The 24,884-nt window shown below is 46.0% G+C and overlaps 1 protein-coding gene across 9 annotated transcripts in view; it reads right to left on the reverse strand.

The window, feature by feature from the left end:
• The window catches only part of CGNL1 (cingulin like 1), a 97,320-nt gene that overhangs the window by 46,810 nt on the left and 25,626 nt on the right, over nt 1-24,884 (reverse strand). For 6 of the 9 annotated variants that reach the window (XM_083712473.1, XM_083712476.1, XM_083712472.1 and 3 more), the window contains 3 exons: nt 2,100-3,733; nt 1,470-1,564; nt 1,039-1,132 (listed from right to left, as the gene is read on the reverse strand). In XM_083712473.1, the coding sequence (XP_083568599.1) occupies nt 1,039-1,132; nt 1,470-1,564; nt 2,100-3,713 (1,803 nt within the window). In that variant the 5' untranslated portion in view covers nt 3,714-3,733. The remainder of the gene's footprint in view (nt 1-1,038; nt 1,133-1,469; nt 1,565-2,099; nt 3,734-24,884) is intronic. The other 3 variants (XM_083712478.1, XM_083712477.1, XM_083712479.1) reach the window with 1 other exon arrangement.

A 24,884-nucleotide genomic window follows, 5' to 3' on the forward strand; every position in this document is an offset into this window, starting at 1 on the left:
CCACTCTCAACGTGATTGGCTGTCTAAGCCCCCCTAGCAGCGAATCGTAACTCAGAGCTTAAGAGCCAGTGCCAGTAGCCCAAACCCTAATGCTACGTGATTGGATAGTGTGTATCAAATCAGAATGCAGGGGCTCAGGATCCTTAGTCCAGACTCGAGCTCAGGTGAACATAGATCACTGAATACATAACATCTCACCCCTCCCCAGTTTCACCGCACAGCATCCCTTTTCATCTTCAACGCTGAGTACCAATTAGCAGAAGGATTTCCTGTATTAATATCATACTTAACATAAGGCAGGATCACATGTGAATGGACCTTTGGATCATGTTTTTACTTCAATGGAGTTCAGCCTAAATTTGAAACTAACATTTGAACCTGATGATGCTCAGCTAACCATTGCTATCAACATAAAACAAAGAACAGGCATAAAAGTGTGTGTAACAGTTACAAAGCACAGCTTGCCAGCTTAACAGTGCGCCAACACACTTATGGAGCTTGGCATAGTCTGAAGCTTCATTATTCTCTGGAGTTTACATGCTGGAAAAGAACAGAAATCCAAATACACAGCAGAATCCCTGCCAAGTTACTAGATCTTATAGAGTGAGGAGGAATTCAGACTGTCACGCTTTTGCAGGATGCATGCACATTCCAGAACTTTAGATTTGCTCAATTAAAGTAGATTATATTGCTCTGTCACCGTAGCATGAAAAATCCACTTTTTAAAAAAGAAATTGACTTTGTAGTTTGAAAGTGACAGGAAAATGCATGGAAACATGAAGAGATATTTAAGGGAAAGGAATGCAAACATCCTGCAAGTAAATCAGGATGAATGCAGGATGAACACCCATTGTCATCTAACTGCCCTGTAAACAAATCAGAACAATAAAGACTGGAAGCAAACCAGAGTGGGTGCTCAAGCGTCAGGGTTGCCCAGAGGAGCCCTAATCTTTTTTCTTCACACAACAAGGTGAGGGATGTGGATAAACACAAGAAAGTTGAAGAGAGAGACAACCTTGTTTTCCTCGTGTACTTTACCTGTGAGTTCCCTGCTGCTCTGGACTTTAGAGTCTGGATTTTCTCAAATACCAAATTGACTTTCCTCTTTGTTGCATCATCATTTTCGCTGCTTCTGAAATATGAACAAACGTCAGCCAGCAAGGCAATGACTGAGATGTCTCACAGTCACCTGAAAGCCCCCAATTCCTACAGTGACCATCTTATGAAAAGACACTCAGCCACAGATGTTAGTAGGTTAAGATCAGAGTGGAATTTTACCTCCTGGTAGTAAATCAGAGATGCCTAGCTAGACCTCAAGGTTGCTTTAAGGACTGAAAATCAGGGTAGGGTGCATAATGTATTAATTGGAGATAGCCACCATATCAGTCCCAAATATCAAATATTCATCTGCTCAAGTCCTCAACGTAATGCCATTTCCACAAGCTACAAGTTTGTGCAAGCCCACTAACCCTTCCTTGAGATAGTTGTAGAGAATCTGCTTAGCTGTTTCCTCGTTGCTTTGCTGTGCAAGTTCCTGTTGGCCCTTCAGCAGATCAGGAGTGACCTGGAAAGACAAAGCCAGGTATCAGTCATATCCCTTGCAATGAAAGCCTTTGGCTTCAGACAGAACAGCCTCTGTGCCACAAGCAGGGTGAGCCCAAAACAGCGCTATAGGATGGTCTGAGAGGTGTGTGGCAGGAACATTTGCAAAGTTTCAGAAAAGAGGATTTGCAAATGACTGCCTTGATGCCAAAGTCAGGAGGGGAAATTGGACTTCTGTGTCCGCAGAGCTCTGTTTATTTGATACTTTGCCTTCATAAAAGTAATGGCTCAAAATCCAAAAATGTGAATTATTCCTAAATATGTCCTAACTTGCCATCACCACTCCGCACTACCTCCCCAGAGCATGGAAGCTGCTTAGCTGAACTCCCCCTTTCTGTCTCTCTAAGTTTTCCATTCAACAACCTCACCCCCGAGTGGCTGAGGCCACAAGGTGCAGGGATAACCAGCTCTTTCATTCATATGTCCAAAATTGCATTTCTGTAGCACAGCATCCTGTCACTGGATCAGGTCAACAGATTACACTCTGGCAAACATACCTGAGCAGCTGAAGCAGAAGCAAATGTTTTCACAGGCAGTTTCGGAGTCGCAAGACGGTTTGGTAACAAGAGAGTGGAAGTCACCATTTTATTTTCACTTTTCATGGTCTGGCCTGGAAGTGTGGATGATTTATAAGCCGAACTCTCGCTGACTATTTTACTTTGCTTGTGATATTGCAAAGAGTTGAAATGCTTGCTGGGAGAATCTCTTGCTGCTCCTGCTGCTGTTGCTGCTGCCTGGAGTTTGCCCACAGACCGAGGAGAAACCTGATCCCCAAAAGACACTGACTTCTGATCTGGAGAGAACACCTTCTGAAGGCAAACTTTAGAGGGCTGTAGTAAATGCTTGGACGACGTTGCCGAACTTTGACTAAATTCATCTGAACAACTGGAATTCACCTTGAGCCCGCAGGGAAGGGCACTGTCGACGCTCCTTGACCGCTTACGGTCGTCTGGGTGAATCCTGCTCCTGATTCCCAGCCTGCCTCTTCTCTGAGGACCCATCTTCCGGTCAAACTTTTCAATGAGCTGATCAACTGCAGGAATTGAGCCAGTGTCAATATCGCGACCAGTCCCAGGCAAAAATGGGATATACCTTCTGTTTTCATGCCTGTTTACATTGTCAGCATAGATGGCATACTCTTGGTCATCAAGGAAGAACTTGTACAGGGAAGCAACAGAAGTTGGGGTAGTTGATGATGATGACGACCGCCGTGAGCCATTCAGGACTGATCCTGCTGAATCTTGCCTGCGGAAAGGAAGGAGATCAGGTCTGCATTTCCTTGTTTCCTGATAGGTGGGCGGACTTATAGCAGATGTAGATCCATCACTAGAAGAACGTGATCCATGCATTCCATTGGGCGTGTCAACGACGCTGGGGAATTCCAATTCCTGCTTGCTTTGGTCTGCCTCCACTGCAGGCATGGTCAAATTCACAGTTTTTGGTTTGGGCTTGGCCAGTTCTACACACTGGAGGGTCATTTTATCTAATGAAGCAACCTTCAGTGGTGAGCTCCAAGGCTTGCTGTCTGGTTTCTCTTCATCTGCAAGAGATTTGGATTTACTGGATGGGGGAGCCTCAAAGCCTTCCAAATTCAGGATGTTCTTTTCAGGATCATAGGGCTGCAGAAGCTCAGGATTCCTCTGGAAGTTCAACAGACTGGGCGACTGGGCGAACCCAGCCTTGAAATGCAAGGTGCTGCTCTCTCCCTCATCCACACTGGCCTGCAGGCTTTTAAACTTATTTGGCAATGTGCTGTAAGTTCCCAAACACTGTCTTTCCTCGCCAGTTTTCTTCCCCAGTTCAGGAGCAGAACTGGAGTCCAGCACTGACCTATCAAGTGTCTCGGTTGCAACCTGTGGGCCGTTTGCAGGTGCTACGTGACTGTCAGGCAAACATCCCTCTGCATTGTTGAGCACAATGTATGGATGCCCGTCAATCCCTTGGACCCGGATGCTGACTCCGTAGGACCCATCCTTTGCATTCAGTGCAGTCTTTGCCTTTGGAGGCACATTGCTTGCAAGCTTGAAGTGGATCCCGCAGTGCTGCTGCTGCTGCTGCTGCTGCTGCTGCTGCTGCTGCATGTGCCTGAAGCTGCCCACATAAGACTCCATTGTTCACATGGGTTTAAGCACTGCAAAGAGGAAAGAAACAGATATGTGAGTAGAGGAAATGAGCCACTTTCATCTTCATCATACCATCATTTTCTTCACTGACATATGGGGCTGAGCCAAGACAATTGGGCATCTGCAGAGGAAAATCCAAAATGCATCCACCACATACAGTGGTTAAAAGGAAGTTCAACAGAAATGGGCTGGAGTGGGAAGTGAGAAGAACAAGGCTGGCCAATCTCCTCAAGCAGGGAGTTCCAAAGGGAAACACGAAGATTGCCCAACCTTCATTGGCCTGAGTGCTGCCTTCACCCTTGGCTAAACCTCCAAGGGCTGGATGCTGGCAGTGGATACAACCACCCCACAGCCTCTCTCACAAACTCTTAAAGGCACACACAGCTTCCTCATCTCAGGAATTCTATGATCCATGCATGTCAGCTGAGTGGTGGACCCCTTCTCTTCTCAGCAAATAATCAATCTAAGGACCCAGGAGGGAGCAATTTTCATTCTTCATCATCAGGGCACTAGCCTTTCCCTACCTCACTGTGATGCCATTATTATTATTGTCAGGACTGCCGCTAGGTCCCAGCTCACAGAGGACCAACGCCCAGTGGATGTTATATACAAAAGTCTTTATTAAAGTTTAGTTTCCATTTCCAAGCTCTGGGCGCGCAGACCCACGTCTCGACGCTAGACCGGCTAAGTCCCCTCTGACTCACTGCTCCACCCACACCAGTTTAAGATTCTAGCCCGGCTCCACCTCCTACGCTGTTCTTTCCTTCGCTGGGTCCTTCTGCCCTCTGGGGTTCCCTCCTTCCTGGACTCCTCTGACGCTGAGCCTCCTGAGTCTTGCCCCTCCCTCCGGCGGGCTTTAGGACCTGGCTCCCTTCCCGGGCTCCCCGCTGTGCCGCGCTCCTGTACATTTGAACTTGGCGCGCGCGCCCAGCCGGTGACTTTCCTTCTGACCGTTTCCCCGCTTCCTGATGTGGGCGTTGCCAAACCTGACTCCTCTCCTCCCTCTGGTGGTGAGGACACTGGTCCCGACTCCTGGGACTCCCCCTCCCCACTGCGCTCTGGTGGAGACGCTGGTCCTGATCTCCAACTGCTGCTCAGGGACTCCCCGCTCGCCCCTTCCTCCTGGGGCTTCCCCCCTGGAGCCCCCTTCGCTCTGGCCACCGGCGCTCCCTTCTGTGAGTCCTCCGATTCGCTAGAGAGGCTTGTGGAATAACTCTGGCCACTGTCACTGCCTGCGCCCCCCTCGTACTCCTCCTCCTCACTCTCCATTTGCTCCCCCTCCTGTGTCTCTCCTTCTGAACCCCTGACAATTATTATTATTATTATTATTATTATTATTATTATTATTATTACTACTACTACTACTACTACTACATTATTCTTTGCCAGTGCTGTCAAAATTAATAGAGTCTTAGTGGGCCAGAATAAATGGGTGCTGGATCAGGTTTCCAAACTGTGGGTGAGCCACTCCTGGACAATACCATGAGTGCAAAGGCCACTGACCTAACCTGAGAAGGGCCTCCCCAGGTGGACTCTCAGTCTGTGGAGGGAACATGTTGAGAGAGAAAGTCCCCTCAGATGCCCTGGGCCCAGTTCCTCTTCCCAGCTTCCAAACGCCCCACTTCCTCCCCTCTTCATGAAGAAGCAAGCCCAAACCAAACCATACAGAGAGTCCACTCATGTTTCCAAGCTGAAAGCTCCTTCCCTAAGCCAGGTAATGCTGCCTTCACCAACCTAGCTTTAGCCCATCAACTTTACGTATGATGAAAAGGTTTAGCCATCCACACATGCAAACCTGCTGCACTTCTCAAGTAATATAAGCCTGAAAGAAGGATCCCACTTCCTGTTGGATGTGCACTTGCAGAGCTTATTCCATTTTGCCATGAACACATTCTAGAGCTCCATGAACAAAAGTTGGCTGTTCCGCTTCTTCTAGTTGGTGACTTCCTAACTCTGCATCCCAAGCCAGACAGGAGTGTCAGCTGGCCATGAAAGTAAGGCTGTAGCAACTATGTGTGGCACAAAATGGGAAAAAGGCCCTTCCTGTGGCCAATGTGCTTCTGTAGCACCATGCATGCCTCACTTCTTGGCACTTGATCAAAGACCACCTTGGGGTAATAGTGGCCAAAGGGCAACTCAACATTTTGCCCATATCAGGCTTCAGAAGGTTGAGGAACCAGGACACAGCTGCTGCTTGCCAACAGTCGTCACTGAGAAGACCATGTGGCCATGCTCAGAGCAGAACACGCCAAGCTGCAGCAGCATGCCCTGTCCCAGCTGCAGAATGAAGAGCAGAAACTCAAAAATGCACAGGAAAACACAGGTGGACAACGAACAACTGCAGGAAATGACATTTGCTGCTCCCAGCCTCCATTTCTCGGTTCCCCACAACTTCCCCACACTTCCAGCTTCCCTTTGTTTGTTCTGCACAATCACATCTCCCACAAGATCTCCAACTTCCAGGTATTATGAGAGAAGACAAGACCGGAAACTGTACCTCCAATCTAATCGCAGTCAGACAGATCCAGCACCCTTGGATATCCACAAAATGTTCTGTCCATTCTGACAGATTTTGAAGCAAGATTGTAAAAAAGAAACAATGCATAATTTATATTGGCTGGGTAAGGGGGGTGATATCATAATACTATTAAAGCGACAGCCAGTAAGGCCAGAATAAAGAGAATTCTCCATTTCTAACATTTTAAAGCAACACCCATCCTGAACCTTCAGCATCTAATTAATGCTACAGATCAAAGTGAGCTCTTCCTATGAAAGTCAATGCTATAGTAAGGTTGCAATTCAATTCACACTCACCTGAGCATAAGACTTAAGTAAACATGCCCACGTTGGGCAAAATATTTCTGCATTGTTGGACTAGTTGACCCTCATGCTCCCTTCCAACTCTACAATTCTATGAGTCTGTGAATATGATTGTGTCATGAATCTGTTATTCTTTAAGGTGCTAGCAATGGCTTTTATTGCAATAGAAATAATCATCTTCTGGAATCTGGCCAGTGAGACACTATAGGGAGATTTTGAACCTGTTTAGAGTGGTTTTCCCCACCTCCGACCTTCTTTTATTACACACAACACAGGCACACAAGCATTGACATCTGTATCAAATATATTTTAAACGCTGGAAACTGAATTACGAGCCTGAGCTTTTCATCCAATGGCTGTGGAATTTTCCTTTTTTAAAAACATGGCCTTCTGTTTTAATTTGCCCTTTTTATTCATCGCACTAAATTTCAGTAATGTGTTAATTTAGAGGGGAAATTTATTTATCATTGTTCAGTGTGCTGATGCATATAAAATAGTTTTGCAAATAAAATAGAGGCATAACAATATCAATTTTGAGTGGTAAAAGCATAAAGTAGACAAATTATTGTGCACTGTGTTGTGTTGTAAATCTTGAGGGCATGCCTAACGCAGATTAATGTACAGTTCTTGAAGTTATCTACGGCTGCAGTTTTATTGACATGGACCTCTTCCAATCAGATACAAACAGCCACAGCCACTTTGCATGGTCCCATCAAATAATAAAAAGATAGGAATAGTGGTTGGACTCAGTTCAATTTTACACTGGCTCACGTACTGTTTTCTTAACAATCACATCCTAAAGTGGAGAGGAAAAAGCTGTTTCACCAGAGACATCTTCAGGATCAAAGAATTTTTCCAAGCCCAAAGGCATCTGGTCCAAATAATGTAATCACATTCCAGCTATTAATACAGCCGGTCTTGTCAGAAATGAAACAGAAACCATTAATCTCTTAGGAAGGTGCAGCAAATGTTCTTCAAATGCACAAAACCAATCTGGGGCTTGTTGAAGAAAAGAACTGCCTCTGCACAGGATTTTGCAACCAAACAAAGCTTCTCTCTTCCTTGGAATTATTTTGACATTCCAGAAACCTGTCCACTTTGCAAAACAGATATATCATCCCTGGGAGAGCAGCCAGGGGCAGACTTTGGTAGTCTTTCGTAATGGCGCCCTGTGCAAAGCCAAAATTTGGTGCCCCCAAATGGATCTTTTCCATTATGGGTCTTCTTGATTTTGTGCCCCCCACAGCTTGGCACACTGGGGGGGGGGTGCCCATACCCCCCTAAATCTGGCATTGCAGCAACATGCCCCTGATCGGCAGGCGGCAGCTTATTTCTCATAAATTAGTTGGAACAAATTGCTTCCTCTACTGTCAAGTAATGCGCCTGAAGACTTTGGAGGCCAATAATGCAACTCCCAGGATCTTCTGGCACTAAAAACCGTCAGCTGCAATTTAGGAAGTGGGGGGCAAGAAACACTTTTGATGTTCTCTGCCTAGCAGGACAACACATCCACTGTTTCATACTATGCCAAATTTGATGGAAAGGAAGAAAAAATACCCTTTCACCTGGAAAGTCTGAATTCAGGCCAAGGAAGTCACAGGCTGCCTTTTTGTAAGCTGATTGTATTTGATGCAACAGCTGGGTTTTGTAAATGTTTGAGAAGGTGGCACCCTCCGGCTGGTGAGAGGGGAGGGCAGAGCAATGGCCTGGAACCAGTTTTGCACCTTAAATTTAAAGAGAGGCAGGCAAAGAGTAGAGAGTTCTGCTGGAGCTGACTAGAAACCGGTACAAGCTTAGGGGCTCTGGGAATCTAACGCAGGCTTGTGGGCTCTGGGAATCCTATCTTTTTGCAAGCTCACTAGCTGTAAATAATACAAAGACACTTCAGTTTCCACTGTTCTCTTGGCGCCAAAGAAAACAAAACCCTGGACTTCTCACCACTCGGGAAATGAGGGAGCTCATAACAATCCAAAACAGGTGGATGTAGCAAGATCTAAAGCAAGGAAGGGAGACCCTTTTCAGCACAAAGGCCACATCGGCAACCTTTTAGGAGCGACACGCCAGTGGTGTGTGGGTCTAGAGGCAGAAGCGGGTGCAGCAACAATATTGCCCATTTCTTTACAGGAAAAGTCAGAGCGTTTCCACATGCAGATGGCCACATCCCTCCATCCAGGTAAGCACCAGGCACAATCACAGTGCGAAGACACATTCTATCCAGACAAAAGCACTTGAGGAGGATGCAGAGAAGCCCTACACAGAGGTGTAGCAAGGAGCATAACTCTGAGGGCCAGACAGAGAAGTCTGGAGGGCCACATGCAAGGTTCCTCGCCCTCTGATCAAACAACTGCAGTTCTCCATTGGCAATTAAGATTTCCCTCAGAGATTTCTCCAGGTGCTTAGAGGTCTGCCAGGTGGGAAACTGGAGAAGGCCTGCCATGACACTCCCTCCCTTGGTCTGTCCACCTGGCACCTTTTTGTTAAGGAGCCAAGCTAAGGCTATACCAACATTCCCTACCTAATTTGGTACCTTCCAGATATTTTGGACTATGACTCCCATCTACCCCAACCAGTGGTGTCCAAAACATCTGGAGGGCTCCAGGTTGGGGGAAGCTGCTCTGTACTGCTCTCTAAGCCATCCATTGGCGTCCCATTGGCCCATAAGGGTATTCACTCTCTGTTATTGTGACGGGAGTTTTTGCCAGCTTCGGGTATACAGTGGTACCTCGGGTTACATACGCTTCAGGTTACATATGCTTCAGGTTACAGACTCCGCTAACCCAGAAATATTACCTCAAGTTAAGAACTTTGCTTCAGGATGAGAACAGAAATCGTGCTCCAGCAGCGTGGCAGCAGCAGGAGGCCCCATTAGCTAAAGTGGTGCTTCAGGTTAAGAACAGTTTCAGGCCTAAATATTGGGAAATAATTGAAAAAACTGGAGACAATTGGAGGTTGCTAAGCTTGGAGAAATTGAAAACTAAGGTACGAGATTGGTTGCACTATGCGCAAATTCAAGAGGTATTTAAAATAGATAAAAAAGTTGGATTCCAGGTGGAAAAATCGAAACTAGAGACTGAATTGTTAGAGCCAAAAAGTAAATTACTTTCGAGAATGTATAACTTGCTGCTCAAGTGGAATACACAGGATGAGACAGTTAAATCCGCTATGATAAAATGGGCTCAGGATGTGGGGCATAACATTATGTTTGCAGACTGGGAAAGGTTATGGAACACCGGTTTGAAATTCACGGCATGCACTGCCTTGAAGGAAAATATTATGAAAATGATATACCGGTGGTACATGACCCCAGTCAAGTTAGCCAAGATATATCATCTGTCTGACAACAAATGTTGGAAATGTGGAGAGGTGGAAGGGACATTCTTTCATCTCTGGTGGACCTGCCCGAAAGTGAAGGCCTTCTGGGAAATGATCCATAATGAACTAAAAAAGGTATTGAGATTTACCTTACCTAAAAAACCAGAGGCCTTCCTTCTGGGCATGGTGGACCAGAGAGTGCTTAAGAAGGACAGAACCTTCTTCATGTATGCTACCACAGCAGCAAGGATCCTGATTGCAAAATACTGGAAGACACAAGATTTACCCACGCTGGAGGAATGGCAATTGCAGTTGATGGACTATATGGAACTGGCTGAAATGACCGGCAGAATCCGAGACGTGGGAGAAGAAACAACTGAGGAGGACTGGGAAAAGTTTAAGGACTATTTGAAAAAACACTATAAGCTGTATGAATGTTAAAAAAAAATGCACCTTTCAGGAAATTCTAGCTTCAGCAAATGTAAGTTAATGAAATGAAAATTAAGACACAAGAAATTCAGAGGTAAAATAATGAAATAACTTTATTGTGTTTAATATAAAACATATAAGAATTGAGCGATAGTAAAATTGAAAATAGGGAACATGATAAAATGGAAGCTACAATAAGTTTTGAAATAAGTTAACAAATTGCTGATGCTTTACAAGACAGAGAACGCAGGGTTCGGAGGATGTGGGGAAGTCCTATAGGTTAGATGGAAAAAGAATATGGAAATTTGCTATTTATATCTTTTTATTTTTATAACCACTCTTTATTCTTTTTTCTGTATCTTTAAAAAAGCAATAAAAAATGTTTAAAAAAAAAAAATAAGAACAGTTTCAGGTTAAGAACGAACCTCCGGAACGAATTAAGTATGTAACCAGAGGTGCCACTGTATTTTACTGATTCTGCTGCTGCTCCTGCATTTTATTCATATTATTAGCAACAATATTTGGATATTTCATTAATTAGAATATGAATTATTCTTTTTTATTAACCATATTTGGAGAAAAGTGGATATGAATCCATAAATAAACTAAAAAGATTTATACTCTAAGGAGGTGCAGAATACCGTATATTATACTAGTTCTAGAGACACTTTGAATAACCAGTAACTGGCACTGGCCAAAAGGTATCATTTTTTAATCCCCGAATCTAGCAAGGAAGTACTGTCTCTGGCTCATCTTCCAAACAGAAAGAACTTCCTTTCTCCCCAGGTCAGTCCGGGCACCACAGCAGTCAGGCCGACCCAAACCAACCCAGCTACTACTTTGCTGGCTGGAAAACTGCAGGCCAGAAGGAACATCACACAGCTGCCGCACTGGGAGCACTGTTTGCTCCTGGAACTGCTTATATGTAGGAAAAACTTGCGCAAGATGGAGCATTTAAGTAGCTCTTAAAAATCTGTTTTATCAGCTGCTAGCTTGGGATCAGCTGTGTCAGAATCAGCATTCAAATCCAATTTTCTCAAGTACTGAAACCCAGCTGCGAATGTTTCAGAGGCCCTGTTGCAGGCAGCCAACATCTTAAAAAGAGGGAGGAAGGATGCAGTTACAGTTCTTTCCTTACATTTTTCTACCTGACTGAATGGATTTAGAAAAGGGGGGGTCCATTGCTGCCCCAAAAGCAAAGAACAAAAATAGGCTACTTCAGGAAAAAGAGCTTCTTAGGCAAAGTTTCAGCTGCTTCCTACAGTACTTCTGGGGAGACGTATTTGGGGAAAGAACACCACAGAGGAGGAGAATAGGGAAGAGGATGGTGCAGAATGAGATCCCTTGGCTGGTCCATTTATGAGATTCACTGTCACAAATCATGGAGATGGCTAGAAGGGAAGGAGATGGGGCGGCCCAAGAGGTTTTGCCACTGCCCCTGTCCTTGATGCCCAGGCCCCCTCCTTTGCACTCATCCCTGCCATTGCAACTGGCCTACAGCTGTGTCCAGACTGCTGCCAGAAGGGGAATGGTGCTGTGCCAGCAGCCTGGGTGAAGCCATTTTCCAAAGGAAACATCAGCTCCCCCATATCTGCACCTGCCCTGCCTTTTTTTCTTTTTTCCTCTCCAGGGCTCAACCCTACTGTAGAACCAGAACCTGGGACTTGGCGGCCACCAAAGCAGGGATGTAGCCACTGTTCCCCACCACCACCACAGCTCTGGCCAAAGGCGGGAACTGCAGCCTGGGACACCTCTTTCCGCTGAGAGGCTAGAGCAGGTCAGGGGGTGCTCCTCCTGAACCCCCAGATAAGCTCCCAGGTTGGGCCTGTTGAACATGGGAGGTTCTGTTACCAGAGACAACTTGACACATTCTGATCCCTCCTTCAGGCCATCATAAAAATGAAACAACTGGACGATTTGCAGCTCTTTTAATGGGGCTTCTGCAAGCTCTGCCTGAGGCAAGCAAACCACCTTGCCTCGGAGACTCCAGGTGTGGGTCCTGCCTTGGCCCATGCTGCCCAGACTCTGTCTCCGTTTGCAGACTTCCAACACAGCAGGAGCCATTGCCAAGCACCAGGAGGCAGTTTTATTCTACATACAATGGTACCTCGGGTTACATACGCCTCAGGTTACATACGCTTCAGGTTAAAAACTCCGCTAACCCAGAAATATTACCTCAGGTTAAGAACTTTGCTTCAGGATGAGAACAGAAACCGTGCAGCGGTGGCAGGAGGCCCCATTAGCTAAAGTGGTGCTTCAGGTTAAGAACAGTTTCAGGTTAAGAACAGACCTCCAGAACGAATTAAGTTCTTAACTCGAGGTACCACTGTACATTTCTTTTTTCTGGTCTGTATATGTACAAATATCTCACTGCCACCTTCAAAATGACAAGAGGCAATGGAATTCTTTACAGTACTTCAAAAAGGCCACCAAAGCGACGTTCTAAGCCCATCGCCTAGCTGTAGCAGTTTCCTCACGGCCGCCTCTCCTCTGGCCCTGTGGCGACCAACCAGGGTTGGATTTCCTCTATGACTGAAAATTATTTTATTTATCCTTCCCTTTTAAAACAGGAAACACTTCAGAACAAGCGGTCTTTGGCAGGCAACTATGGGGAGGGGGGTTGCAGGGGTGCTCTTATTCCAGGCCCAGCTGTTGGATGAGGGAGACAGAGAAACCGAGGAACTGAAGTGTCATATCAGATCACACAAACAGGAAAATGGACCACTAGGTTTGTAAGTAAAGGTGGAATGAAGACACGAGCAGACGGTCAATTCATGCTCACTTCTCCAGCATCAAAGGGCAAAAAAAGAGAACCTGGCGAGGTCCATTTGTATTTCTGCCAAAATGGCTCCCACCAAAAGACACACAAGGGGCCCCTTCAGAAATGGAGACTGGCTATTAACAATTATTAATTGCTAGCATACGAAGTTGCTGCCCTATACTCAGAGCAACACTGTTTGTTCCATGGCAGATGTGCCTCTAAAGGGGGTGTCCCTCATGAAATGCAGTTGTGAGAGGCTGTCATTTCAAATAGATGAGCAGGGGGCTAATAACTTCAGCAGTCTGATTTTCCAGTCAAAATTGCCTCTCCAAAATACTTTGCTACCACTTGGGGTGGGGAAAGATGGACAGGGAGGGCAGTTTTCATCAGAAAAATGGGCTGTGTGGAAAGGCATAAGGACCCCTCCCCTTTTAATAGAGTCATAGCCACTTGTGGCTTCTTTTCCTTGAAAGAATCACCCTCCTACCAGCTAGCTATGGATCTGAAGGGACCAAATCAATGGTTGGAGAGTTCTGGATATAGTTTTCAAAGAGCCCCAAGGATCTGCACAGGACCCCATTCCTCACAGCCACTGAGGTTACCATGCCTCTCCTGCAAAGACAGAATGCCACACTTGGGACAGTAAATTATCCCTAAACATAGCAACCCTTCCTGTTTGGCAAGGTTCAATGTCTTCCCTTCCAACTTACTAGAAGGAAGATACAGCAAAGCCCCAATGAACAACAGATGTTGCCCTTGTAGCAGCACTGAGGTGTCTTCCAGGTTCTTTTCTACTGTTCTTCTATTAGGAAGACCTAACAGATCCCACTATACAGTGGTACTCGGGTTAAGTACTTAATTCATACCAGAGGTCCATTCTTAACCTGAAACTCTTCTTAACCTGAAGCACCACTTTAGCTAATGGGGCCTCCCGCTGCTGCTGCGCCGCCAGAGCACGATTTCTGTTCTGAAGCAAAGTTCTTAACCCAAGGTAATATTTCTGGGTTAGCGGAGTCTGTAACCTGAAGCGTATGTAACCTGAAGCATATGTAACCCGAGGTACCACTGTACAGTCCCTCCCTGGCTGATCTGCTGAGTCTATTAATGAGAGAGTTTAGCATTATATGCCTGTGATTTACAGTTGTATCCATGCACTGGCGTACAAAGGGGGGTGGAGCACACCACCCCAGGCACCATATGGGGAAAGGGTGCCATCGCGGCTGCCCCCCTGGACGCACGCCGCATGGTGCGCAACCCTGGCCATGCACCATGCCCCCATGGGCAAAGTGCCACGCCCCTCCTCTTTTCCGCTCCGGGGACTGCAGCATGTTGCTCCACCACTGTATCCATGTATATTTTTATTAGTATGATTGCCAATTGTTATACAGCATTTAAATGGAAAAATAAAGAGTTTCATTAGAAGAAACTCATGGGCTTTGGGAGACCACGTGTCTTCTGTAGAATTTCCAGCTTGACTCTGGCCAGTGCTGAGCCTGAGGCAATTTATGTCAAATCCACCCTGTACCAGACCCCACAGAACCCTACAGAAAATTGCCACATCCTGTACTTGTTGCTGAGCCCTGCCCAGGTTCCTCCCACACAGAGGCTTGCACTGCACTCCCAGGAATGTGATCTGTTCTCTCTACAAATGAACTTCAATCGCATTCTGATATTTCGCAACTTATGCAAGCAGGTCTTTCCAGGCAGCAGGTCAGACTGGAGAGGCAGCCGGCACCAGACTCAAGCTTCTCCAGAGCAATCCCGAAATGACTGTAAAGTCCAACCCACCCCTAAAGGGAACCTAAATGCAAAACAAGAAATGCACTATCAGCTCTGTGGCCAATGATCAAAGAGCTCCATGCTGAAGACATCCACATCACTGCCTAAATTGTTTGAATTTTCCTGGACTCCCTGGCTGCAGCCTCAAGCAGCTCCCACCCAAAGAAACTTCTGCTGCTGTTTTCACTCTGGTCATCAGCTCTTGGAGAAGGGGCAGAGCTGAGCAGTGCAGCAACTGCTTTGCATGCAAAAGGTCTCATGTTCAATCCCTGACATGGTATCCCTGGGCAGAACCGGGGGAAAGATCCTGCCTGAAACCCTGGGGAGCCACTCCCAGCTTGTTAGCTTAGGCAGCACTGAGCTAACTGGGCCAGTGGTCTGACTCCGTGTCAGGCTGCTTCCTATACTTCTACCTGGCTGGTCCCCTGAGCCTGCCTGTCTTCAGCCCTTGCCTCCTTCTGTGACATGAACTGGCAGGATGCAGAGGAAGGGGAACAGGATCCTGGCAAGGGCTGTAGCCACGACTGGTACACACCAAGGCAAGCAGAAGATGGGGAGCTTGGGGACTTAGGAGGTACGCACAGGACATGGTGTGGGGGCAGCTGACAGTTCACAGGAGCCAGGAGAGGGGGGACATACCAGCAAAACCAGAGACAGCCCCTTCTCCACAGACATGGCGCTGGGAACAGCGGGAAGGACGCTCTAGGAAACTGAGGCAGGCAAGGGAACACAACCCAGCTCACTAGTTGACCAGGTGGGGATCACAGGGATCAGTAGGTCTGGGAGAATGTTTGTGGTCACACAGCTGGATTAGGCTCAGGGCAGGTGAGGATCACATGCCTTGTCGAGTGCAGAGACACAGTTGCTCAGCTAGAGCAAACCCAGATGTGTCAAAATTGGAAGGATAAAAGGGAAGCAAGGCAGAGAATTTGTGTCTGCTCAGCTTTCCATGTTGATAGACCACGGCTTGGCTGCTTCAGAAGCTCCACTGGACTGTGACTTCAGGACTGACCACAGGTTTTCTGACCCTGGATCTGCTGCAGAGGCGGGAGCCTGGCCAAACTGTTTGACTTTGGACTTGGCCTGGTCTTTGACCTCCTGGACTTTCTGACTACTCTCTAGCATTTCCCTTGGGAACTGTGTACACCAGTGGGACTTACCTCCATGTACGTCGAGGTTCAGGACATTCTGCTTCTAAGTTCCTTTCCCCCTCAAACCTGTTGTCTAGCCCAGTTCAAGCAATCTGGTTCACCCTTTGTATATGCTCCCCATCCTTGCACTGTCCCGTCCTGTCACGCTGTGTTAAGTCAGGAAGTCTTTAATTAACCATAGATTCCCACTGAACCTAAACCTAGAGACAGGTTGCCATGTCTGGAAGAAGCCAGGGTCTTAAACTAACTTCAAATCATGGACTGAGGTCTTGGCTTGGTCTGAGTCTAATACAGTTTTCCAGTTTGGAATGAGCAGGAAATGAAGCTTAACTAAAGACTTCCAGGCTTAATCACAGCACATTGAGGAGGGAAGAGACTGTATGTGCAGGCAGGCACAAAGCTCGTTCATTTGTTTGAGTTTACTAAGTTAAAATATGGCTGTACAAAGTTGGTCTCTTTCTGGCCCGTCTCACCTGCTTCCTTTTCCCCAGGTAGCCAGGCTGATTTCTCCAGTCCAGCCTCCATTGTGGTAAAGCTCCCCCAGAATTTCAAAAAAATGCAAACATGGCTGGACTCGAAACAAAAGCAAAAAAAACCAATCCTAGTCAATATAGAATAACTGTATTTTGAATTACACCAATCATTGGGTTGGAAACATCCTTGCCAGTTCACCAACATACAATTTCCACAGTATTCTTATAATGGTTATTTATATTGAATCCTGATATAATTACTATGCTGGTTTACAGCAGGGGTGGCCAACTCCCAAGAGACTGCGATCTACTCACAGAGTTAAAAACTGGCAGATGATACCCCCTTTTCAGGGGTTCAGGTCAAGGCTGTTGAGCTTTTCTTAGGAACAAAAGCCCTGTTTTGGGGGGTTCAGGGCAAAAATGTTGAGCTTTTTTTAGGGGAGCCAAAGTTGTTGAGCTTCTTGGGGGGGAGAGTCAGTGATCTACCAGTGATCTACCACAGACGTCCAATGATCTACCAGTATATCACAATCTACCTGTTGGACATGCCTGGTTTACAAGAAAAATTCACCACCTCCTCACAATCCTAGATTTCACGTCCTCCAAAAAGCAAAGGAACATTTTCTTCCTGCAGTTTAGAATTAATTCAGGATGTAAGGATGGCTACAAGCTTAGATTGAGTTTTGTTCTTGGTTTTGTTTTGTGTTTGTTTGTTTGTTTGTTTGTTTGTTTGTTTGTTTGTTTAGAAGAAGGAATAGACCAATTAACACTGGAGAAGAGGTCCAACAATGGCTACTAGATTCTTGGGTACTAAATCTTAGCAGGTTAGTTGTAAATTTGGAATTCAGAAGTTCATCATGACAGCTCCATAGGAAAATCCAAAAATGATTCACTTATCCATTACTGTACCCCACCAAAAAGGAGCAGTATGCAACACAACACCCAGTTTACTGGAATCAGCTTGACTATCCATAGTTTCCTTGAGTCAGTTTGTCCTTACTTCATAGATTCAACTTTCTAAAACACATTCAGCTTTAGCAACTCCAGCCAGCTGAAATACAACCTCTAGCTCTGAATCAGAAATGCAAGCAATTTTGCAAAGAAGGGTTGCCATTTTTAATGGCCAGCATGAAGTAGGAACTTCTTCTTGCTAGCCGCTTCAATGGTAACACTTCAGAGAAAAGGAGGGAAATATCTCTGCTTATTTTCCTTATTCTCTTTCCTCTATGTAATACTGCACAAACACAGTAAAACCCGAAAGCTTCAGTATCAGCTAATTCACTTGCCACAGCTGCACCTGCTCTGAAAAAGGTCCCAGAATTGCACAAACCCACATTCAACTCCATTACTGAATCTCAAGAGGCTAGCAATGTCTGTTTGAAGTCACTGCTCTCAAGGGAGTAGACACAATTAGCTATCCCTCCAAACTGAACCTGAACAGGTCCTGTTCAGACCCAGCAGAAGGAAATGTCTTTATAGAAATGCCCATCATTGGTGTCTGCATGAGTCTCACACTTGGAATGTCGGGTATGAGCCATTTTGGCACTGGATTCCAGATTCTGAGAACAGGAGAGGCAGATTAGTGAACACTGGCAGCAGAACCAAGTACAAGAACCATCGATCTTCCTCCAGGAGAAAAATGAACAAGCTCAACAAACTACCCAAATGAGAATCTCAGGTCCAAAAGAGCAATGCTCCTTTCACAAAAGAGATCCAATTGCCATGTTAGAGGCCAGGGCTCCCTTCCTGACTCTGCTGCGAAGCCACACAATGCAGCCCCTGGACCTTGTACCTGTAACCATCCTTGTCTCTCCTCCAGGAAAACAGAGAGCCTTTGAGCCACAAAATCTAAAGCAGCACACCATCACCTGCTGCAGAGAATATTCCTGTAGGCTAATGGGCTACAAGAAGCTTCATTAAGAGTGTTAATCCATCTCCCAACATTCAGCATTCAGCAAATGAAAGGCTAAGCTAAGGAAAGACAGCAGGCAGGTAGATATTAATTCATACATTATCATTTCTTAAATATTAGTATTCCATTGTGGAATGCCTTCCAGGGGAGACACGCCTGACACCCGGGTTACTCAGTTTCTGGCACCAGTTTAAGCTTCTCATTTGCCTAAACATATTGGTGATGGTTTTAATTAGACTGCAAATGGCTGATTTAGGGCTGAAAGGGTTTGATCTGCTGTTTTGCTGTCTATAGTATTGCTTTTTACACTGTGGCTTTTAGATGGTTTTTATCATTACCCACATTGAGAATAAGTGTCCAAAATAACATTTTTTAAAGAGCAGGTAATTCATTTTTATAAGAAGCCAGCAGTGAGTCTGCCATATCACCAGCCCAGTCCAGCCCAGTCCAGTCCAGACTGGCTGCCAGGAACTATTCAAGGGGCAGCGTCCTTCCCAGTCCTGGTCCTGGAGCACCTGCTGGCTAAGGTGCAGCTGGTCGTTTCAATAATAATAATCACAATGATGTTATTTATACCCCACCCATCTGGCTGGGTTTCCCCAGCCACTCAAATCAAAGCTCCCTCCTTTGAGCTGCCTCTTCCAACCCTCCTTTCTGAACCATAAACTCTTCCTTCATGGCCTGCCTTTCTCTAACTCAGGTGTAGTCAACCTTTTTATACCTTTTTTATACAGAGCCAGTGTGGTGTAGTGGTTAAGAGCGATAGACTCGTAATCTGGGGAACCGAGTTCGCGTCTCCGCTCCTCCACATGCAGCTGCTGGGTGACCTTGGGCCAGTCACACTTCTTTGAGGTCTCTCAGCCCCACATAGTGTTTGTTGTGGGGGAGGAAGGGAAAGGAGAATGTTAGCCGCTTTGAGACTCCCTAGGGTAGTGATAAAGCAGGATATCAAATCCAAACTCTTCTTCTTCTTCTACCTACCGCCCACTAATGCATCTTTCTTAATGCTAAAATTTCCTTACTGCCCACCAGTCCTTGATGGAAGGAGAATTCAGCTTGTGCTGTAGAACTCCCTACCGCCCACCTAGAATCCTGAAATTTCCACTAGTGGGTGGTAGGGACCAGGTTGACAACCCCTGCTCTAACTAATGGCACAGACTCTTCTGTTTCACATTTTAGCAATTTTTATCTAGACTCCATACCTGGAAACAGTTCAGACTATTTGAGAAAGCCACATGCAATCTTCTCGTACAAAGTGGATCAAGATGCAACTGGCGAACCAGAGCAGCACACAGAAATGCTGTTTACCTTCCCGCTGGAGTAGTACCTATTTATCTACTTGCACTTTGACGTGCTTTCAAACTGCTAGGTTGGCAGGAGCTGGGACCAAGTAACCGGAGCTCACCCCGTCATGGGGATTCAAACCACTGACATTCTGATCAGCAAGCCCTAGGCTCTGTGGTTTAGACCACAGCACCACCGGTGTCCCTGGAACTGATGAGAGCTGTAGTCCAAAACGTCTGGAGGGCTTCAGGTTGGGAAAAAGCTGGTCTAAAAGGTACAATTAACAGGTAAGGCCCCGTTTCCTCTTTTTCCTCCTCGGTGTTTTCTTGCCCCATTGATGCAGAGCCCCAAACTAGACTATGGTAGAAACATGTGATTCACTTTTTGGAGTTCTTTCTTGAACATCAAAGCAGCCTTTGTGGAAACAATGGCAAAGCAACGATGGTTGAGCTACCACTGAGAGCCAGGAGCCTTCGGTGCCTCTAAATGCAGTTTGCGCTTTCAAGCACAATAGCTGGTTTGTGTCCAAATATCTGATAACAACCAGCCCTTTTCTCCACAGGAGGCTCTGGCTTGTTTTACTAAGTTTTCCTCCAGCCGAGACTCCAGAAAACCTTGTGTCTCCGTAAGGCGGGACTCCCAACGAGATAATTACTGCTCTGTTTCAATACGGAAGGCATCCCAGACGGATTTCTGATGCAACAGCATTTAAAAGGAAAAAATGCTTTAAAATGCAGTTAAAACATAAGAAAGACCCTGGGGTGCTCCACTTGCTTAGGACCCAGCTCCATGGCTGGGGGGTGGGAAGGGGCCACAGCCTTCAATCACTGCCGTTTCAGATGTGCCCCCCCCCAATCAAAGGTGCCACTTGGAAGCAGTTCCCACCCTGCCATGGACTGTATGAACTGGGCCCCATCCATGTGCTCCTCATGGGAGCCAGGATTCTGTTTGTGTGGTGCATAACCAGGGCAAGCTGGCATCATCTCATGCAAGGCGGGTGCCCCATAGGGAGGCCTCCTAGGCAGTGGCCTCATTTGCACAATTGCATACACTCAGCTCATTCACTTGCTACTCTACCATCCCTATCAAAACCCAATTATAAACAGGGGTGCTTCTCTCCCTCCCACCCCCAGCCGCTTTCTGTGTCATGTATGCCTTCCTTCTCGGATGCTTTTGCCGCCCTCCCAGCATTATTACAGTCCTTGCTTCCTTAATTATCATTCCATTCTCTGGGAAACTGGCCTCCGACCAGAGTCTCCTTTTTAACTCATTCCTCCGGGCAGTCAGATGTTTAAATATGCAGCCAAGGCTGCAGCGTTAAGCACAAAGAGACCCAAGCAAAAATGACATCACCCGGGGGGCTCAGGCCTGCGGAAGCCGCTGCTGCATCCGACCGCAGCAGCAACTGCTTCCCCACCCCTGAAACTCCCAGTGTACTCTTGGGGGCCAAGCCTGAAGAAGAATCCTTGGAAGCAACACTCTTCCCCTGCCAATGAAAAACCTGCAAGGGAAAGAGAGTTGCAGCTGAACCCTGGACGGCGGCTGCCAGTCAGCATCACCAACCCTAAGCTGGGTGGACCAATGGTCTGGCAATGCCTAAGGCTGTTGCTTCCTCTGTGGGGTGGGGGTTGTGTATGGTCTGCCTGGGTGAGTTCATGTGTGCTTTAGGTGTGGTGAGTGGGTTTGTGTGTGCGCCTGCAAATGGCATGCAACCTTCAGAACACGACCAACCTTCAATGCAGGCTTTGGGCCAGAGAAGGTTAGTCACACCCAGACTTGACCCTGGACCTTCCTCCTTCATACGTGTTATATATATATATATATATAATATTTTTCCTTCTATAGGACGCACTTTTTCTCCTCCAAAAATTAAGGGGAAATGTGTGTGCATCCTATGAAGCAAATGCAGGCTCCTTGGCTTCAGCGATAGCAACATGAAGCCTCTGAAACGCAGAGGGAGCGCTCCCTCCACGTTCTGGAAGCTTCGTGTTGCTTTCACTGAAGGCTGGAGAGTCTTGCTCTCCCGGCGTCAGCAAAAGGAACCCGAAGCCTGCGGAGCGCAGCGGAAACTCGCGCTGTGCTCCGAAGGCTTCAGGGATAGACTCTCCTGGCTTCAGCAGAGAGGGAGAGCTGTGCAGTGACCCTTCAGCCAAGCGGGGGCAGAAATGGAAGGGGCTCCATTTCTCCTGCCGCTTCGCTGAAGGGGCGCTGAGCAGAAAGGGGGGGAATTTTTGTTTCTTGTTCTCCCCCTCTAAAACAAGGTGCATCCTATGGTCCGGTGCGTAGTATAGAGCGAAAAATACGGTATATAAAGTAAATTTATTCTCCTCATCCATGGGTCTTCCTTTTATAAAACATCAGTTATATCAGTGTTTCCCAATCCGTAGGTCACAACCAGCAAAAGGGTTGCAGGCTTTATAAGCAGCAAACCCAGTGCTTTTTTTCTGGGGGGGACGCAGGAGGATGCATACCCTAAACTTTTCGTGAATCTAAGTTTCGCCTCATTGAGGGGCAGTATTTCAATATGAGTAGGAAAATGAGAGTACCCCTAAAAATTTTTTTTTTAGAAAAAAAGCACTGAGCAAACCCAAAATAAATACTGCTTGTCGCCCTAAACTGCTTTGATGAATACCTTTCAACTTTTTGTTTAGTTCGTATTTTATAATGCTGTTTTGACACTTGTAACTGAACATCAGAAAGGTTTACATTTTAACACTTTGGGAACTGCCCTGATCCAGTGATGGGCCACCACAACGCAGGAAGTCACCCTCAGTGACCAGCACAGCTCACCTCCAATGTGCATCAGAGGCAATTTGCAACCATCACTCAAAACACCTCCCTGCACAAGCACCTTGTGGCAAACCATTACTGTTTTTGCTGCCAAGGTTAGTCAATAGTTAATCCAGGGGTGATTTGAAGTTCATTATATTTGCTCATGCAGCCGTGCGTTTTTAGAATAATTTTTTATAGCTTATTAAGTACAATTCTGCAATCAGATGGCTCTTACATTCCCATGAACAAAACCAAATAACTCTGTAAGTGCTATAAATAGTCCAACAAACTCCACTTTAATAAGTGTTAAGCAGATTTTTTGCCAGGTTGCCTCAAGTAATGTTAAGAGAATGGGAAAAGTTGCAGTTAAAATACATGAAACTGACAGCTGCCAAAGGCCTGTGGTCCAAACCCCATGTGACAATAAACCAATGGGTCACCATAATAAGCATTGTGGGTTACCATACCAAAAGGGTCGGGAACCACTGTGTTATGCCAAGTTTATCTTGCACCCAAGGCTTCCATCCGTTATATTGCTTCCCAGTTAGTTTGGCGCTGTGGTCTAAACCACTGAGCCTAGCGCTTGCTGATCAGAAGGTCGGCGGTTCGAATCCCGGTGACGGGGTGAGCTCCCATTGCTCGGTCCCTGCTCCTGCCAACCTAACAGTTCGAAAACACATCAAAGTGCAAGTAGATAAGTAGGTACTGCTCCGGCGGGAAGGTAAACAGCATTTCCGTGTGCTGCTCTGGTTCGCCAGAAGCGGCTAAGTCATGCTGGCCACATGACCCAGAAAAACTGTCTGCGGACAAACGCCGGCTCCCTCAGCCAGTAAAGCGAGATGAGTGCCACAACCCCAGAGTCGTTTGCGACTGGACTTAACTGTCAGGAGTCCTTTACCTTTATCTAGTTAGTTAGTTAGTTTGTTGTTGGTCTCCCTCCATTATCTGCCACTTAACTTCACTTTCTGAATTGCATCCACTGTAAACATAGTACCGGAGACAAATCTCATCTGACAAGCCTCTGTGCGCATTTTGGCTTTCGGGTTCAGCTTCCTGTTTTCTTTTAACAATGTACGTATTCTTCTTCTGTCATCATAGCCTGCTCCTGTCAATAAATGCTCTGTAACTCAGTTGGCTAGGGCTGATGCAGGAGGGCACCAGGTTGGCAAAGGCTGTGACCGTATTTCTGAAGTGTGGCTTAATCTATTTATTAACAACCCTGTCAATATTTGCCTAATTTTGAGGGAGAGGTACTAACAGGTGTATTTTTAAGACTCTGCCTGCTTGCTTTAGGAGTTGAGCTGGGATTTTCTATATCCCTGCTTGTTCATTTTTCAGTTCTTCTAATGCTGACTGATTCCTATCAAAGAATGCACAGATGTTGTCTTCTCTCTGTCACATTTTACCTATTTTTCTTTTCTGCTCATTGTCTGAAAGCTTTTTTACCGAATAGTTTCTTTAAATATTGCTACCATTATATTTCTTGTAAATTGTGCCATCTTCAGCCAAATTAGAAATTATTCAAGGAAGTCAGAATGGTAGTGGTAAGAGGACCCGTAATTTGTCTAGTTGGTGAAAGCTTTTTTAAATATTTCTCATTGTCTGTTCAAGTTTGTAAGTATGTGGATGTAGTTGCTGAGAATCTTCTTTCATCCTTGAGCTTGATAAGGCCTTTCTGGAGCCCTATTTTGTTGCAATGTATGGCATTTTGTATTATATTCTGTTGTTTTAATCTGCTGTTCACTACTTTGGGGAGCTTTGGACTAGCAAGCAGCATATTGCAGTCATAATGGTATTTCTCAACGACTCTCCTCTTATTCCGATTGGTTAGTTCTGGGCTATTATGTCAATGGAACCTGGGTCATTTGTGAGATTTTAATGTTGTTAATAATATCATCATTGTGAATAATAGTGATACTTAGCATGGAAACAGTACTTTTGAGTGTTCAAAGTATTTAACATACATTATATCTTCATGTGACCATTAACAACAACTGTGTAAAGAAACAAAATAAAAAAAATTCTTCCAGTAGCACCTTAGACACCAACTAAGTTTGTTATTGGTATGAGCTTTTGTGTGCATGCACACTTCTTCAGAAAGTTAACACTATCCTATATTGCAGATCTGGAGGGAGGGAGGGAGGGTGTCTTAAGGCTTAAGCCATGGGTAGGAAAACTAAGGCCCGGGGGCCAGATCCAGCCCAATCGCCTTCTAAATCTGGCCTGCGGACGGTCCAGGAATCAGCAGGTTTTTACATGAGCAGAATGTGTCCTTTTACAGTGGTGCCTCGCAAGACGAAATTAATTCGTTCCGCAAGTCTTTTCGTCTTGCGAGTTTTTCGTCTTGCGAAGCACGGTTTCCCATAGGAATGCATTGAAAATCAATCAATGCGTTCCTATGGAAACCGCCTTCAGACCAGGTTTGGGGACAGTCTGTCCCCCGACCTCTTCTGAAGGCCGACGTGG

Source organism: Podarcis gaigeae (assembly GCF_964106915.1).
Source record: "Podarcis gaigeae genome assembly, chromosome: 14".
NCBI lineage: Eukaryota > Metazoa > Chordata > Lepidosauria > Squamata > Lacertidae > Podarcis > Podarcis gaigeae.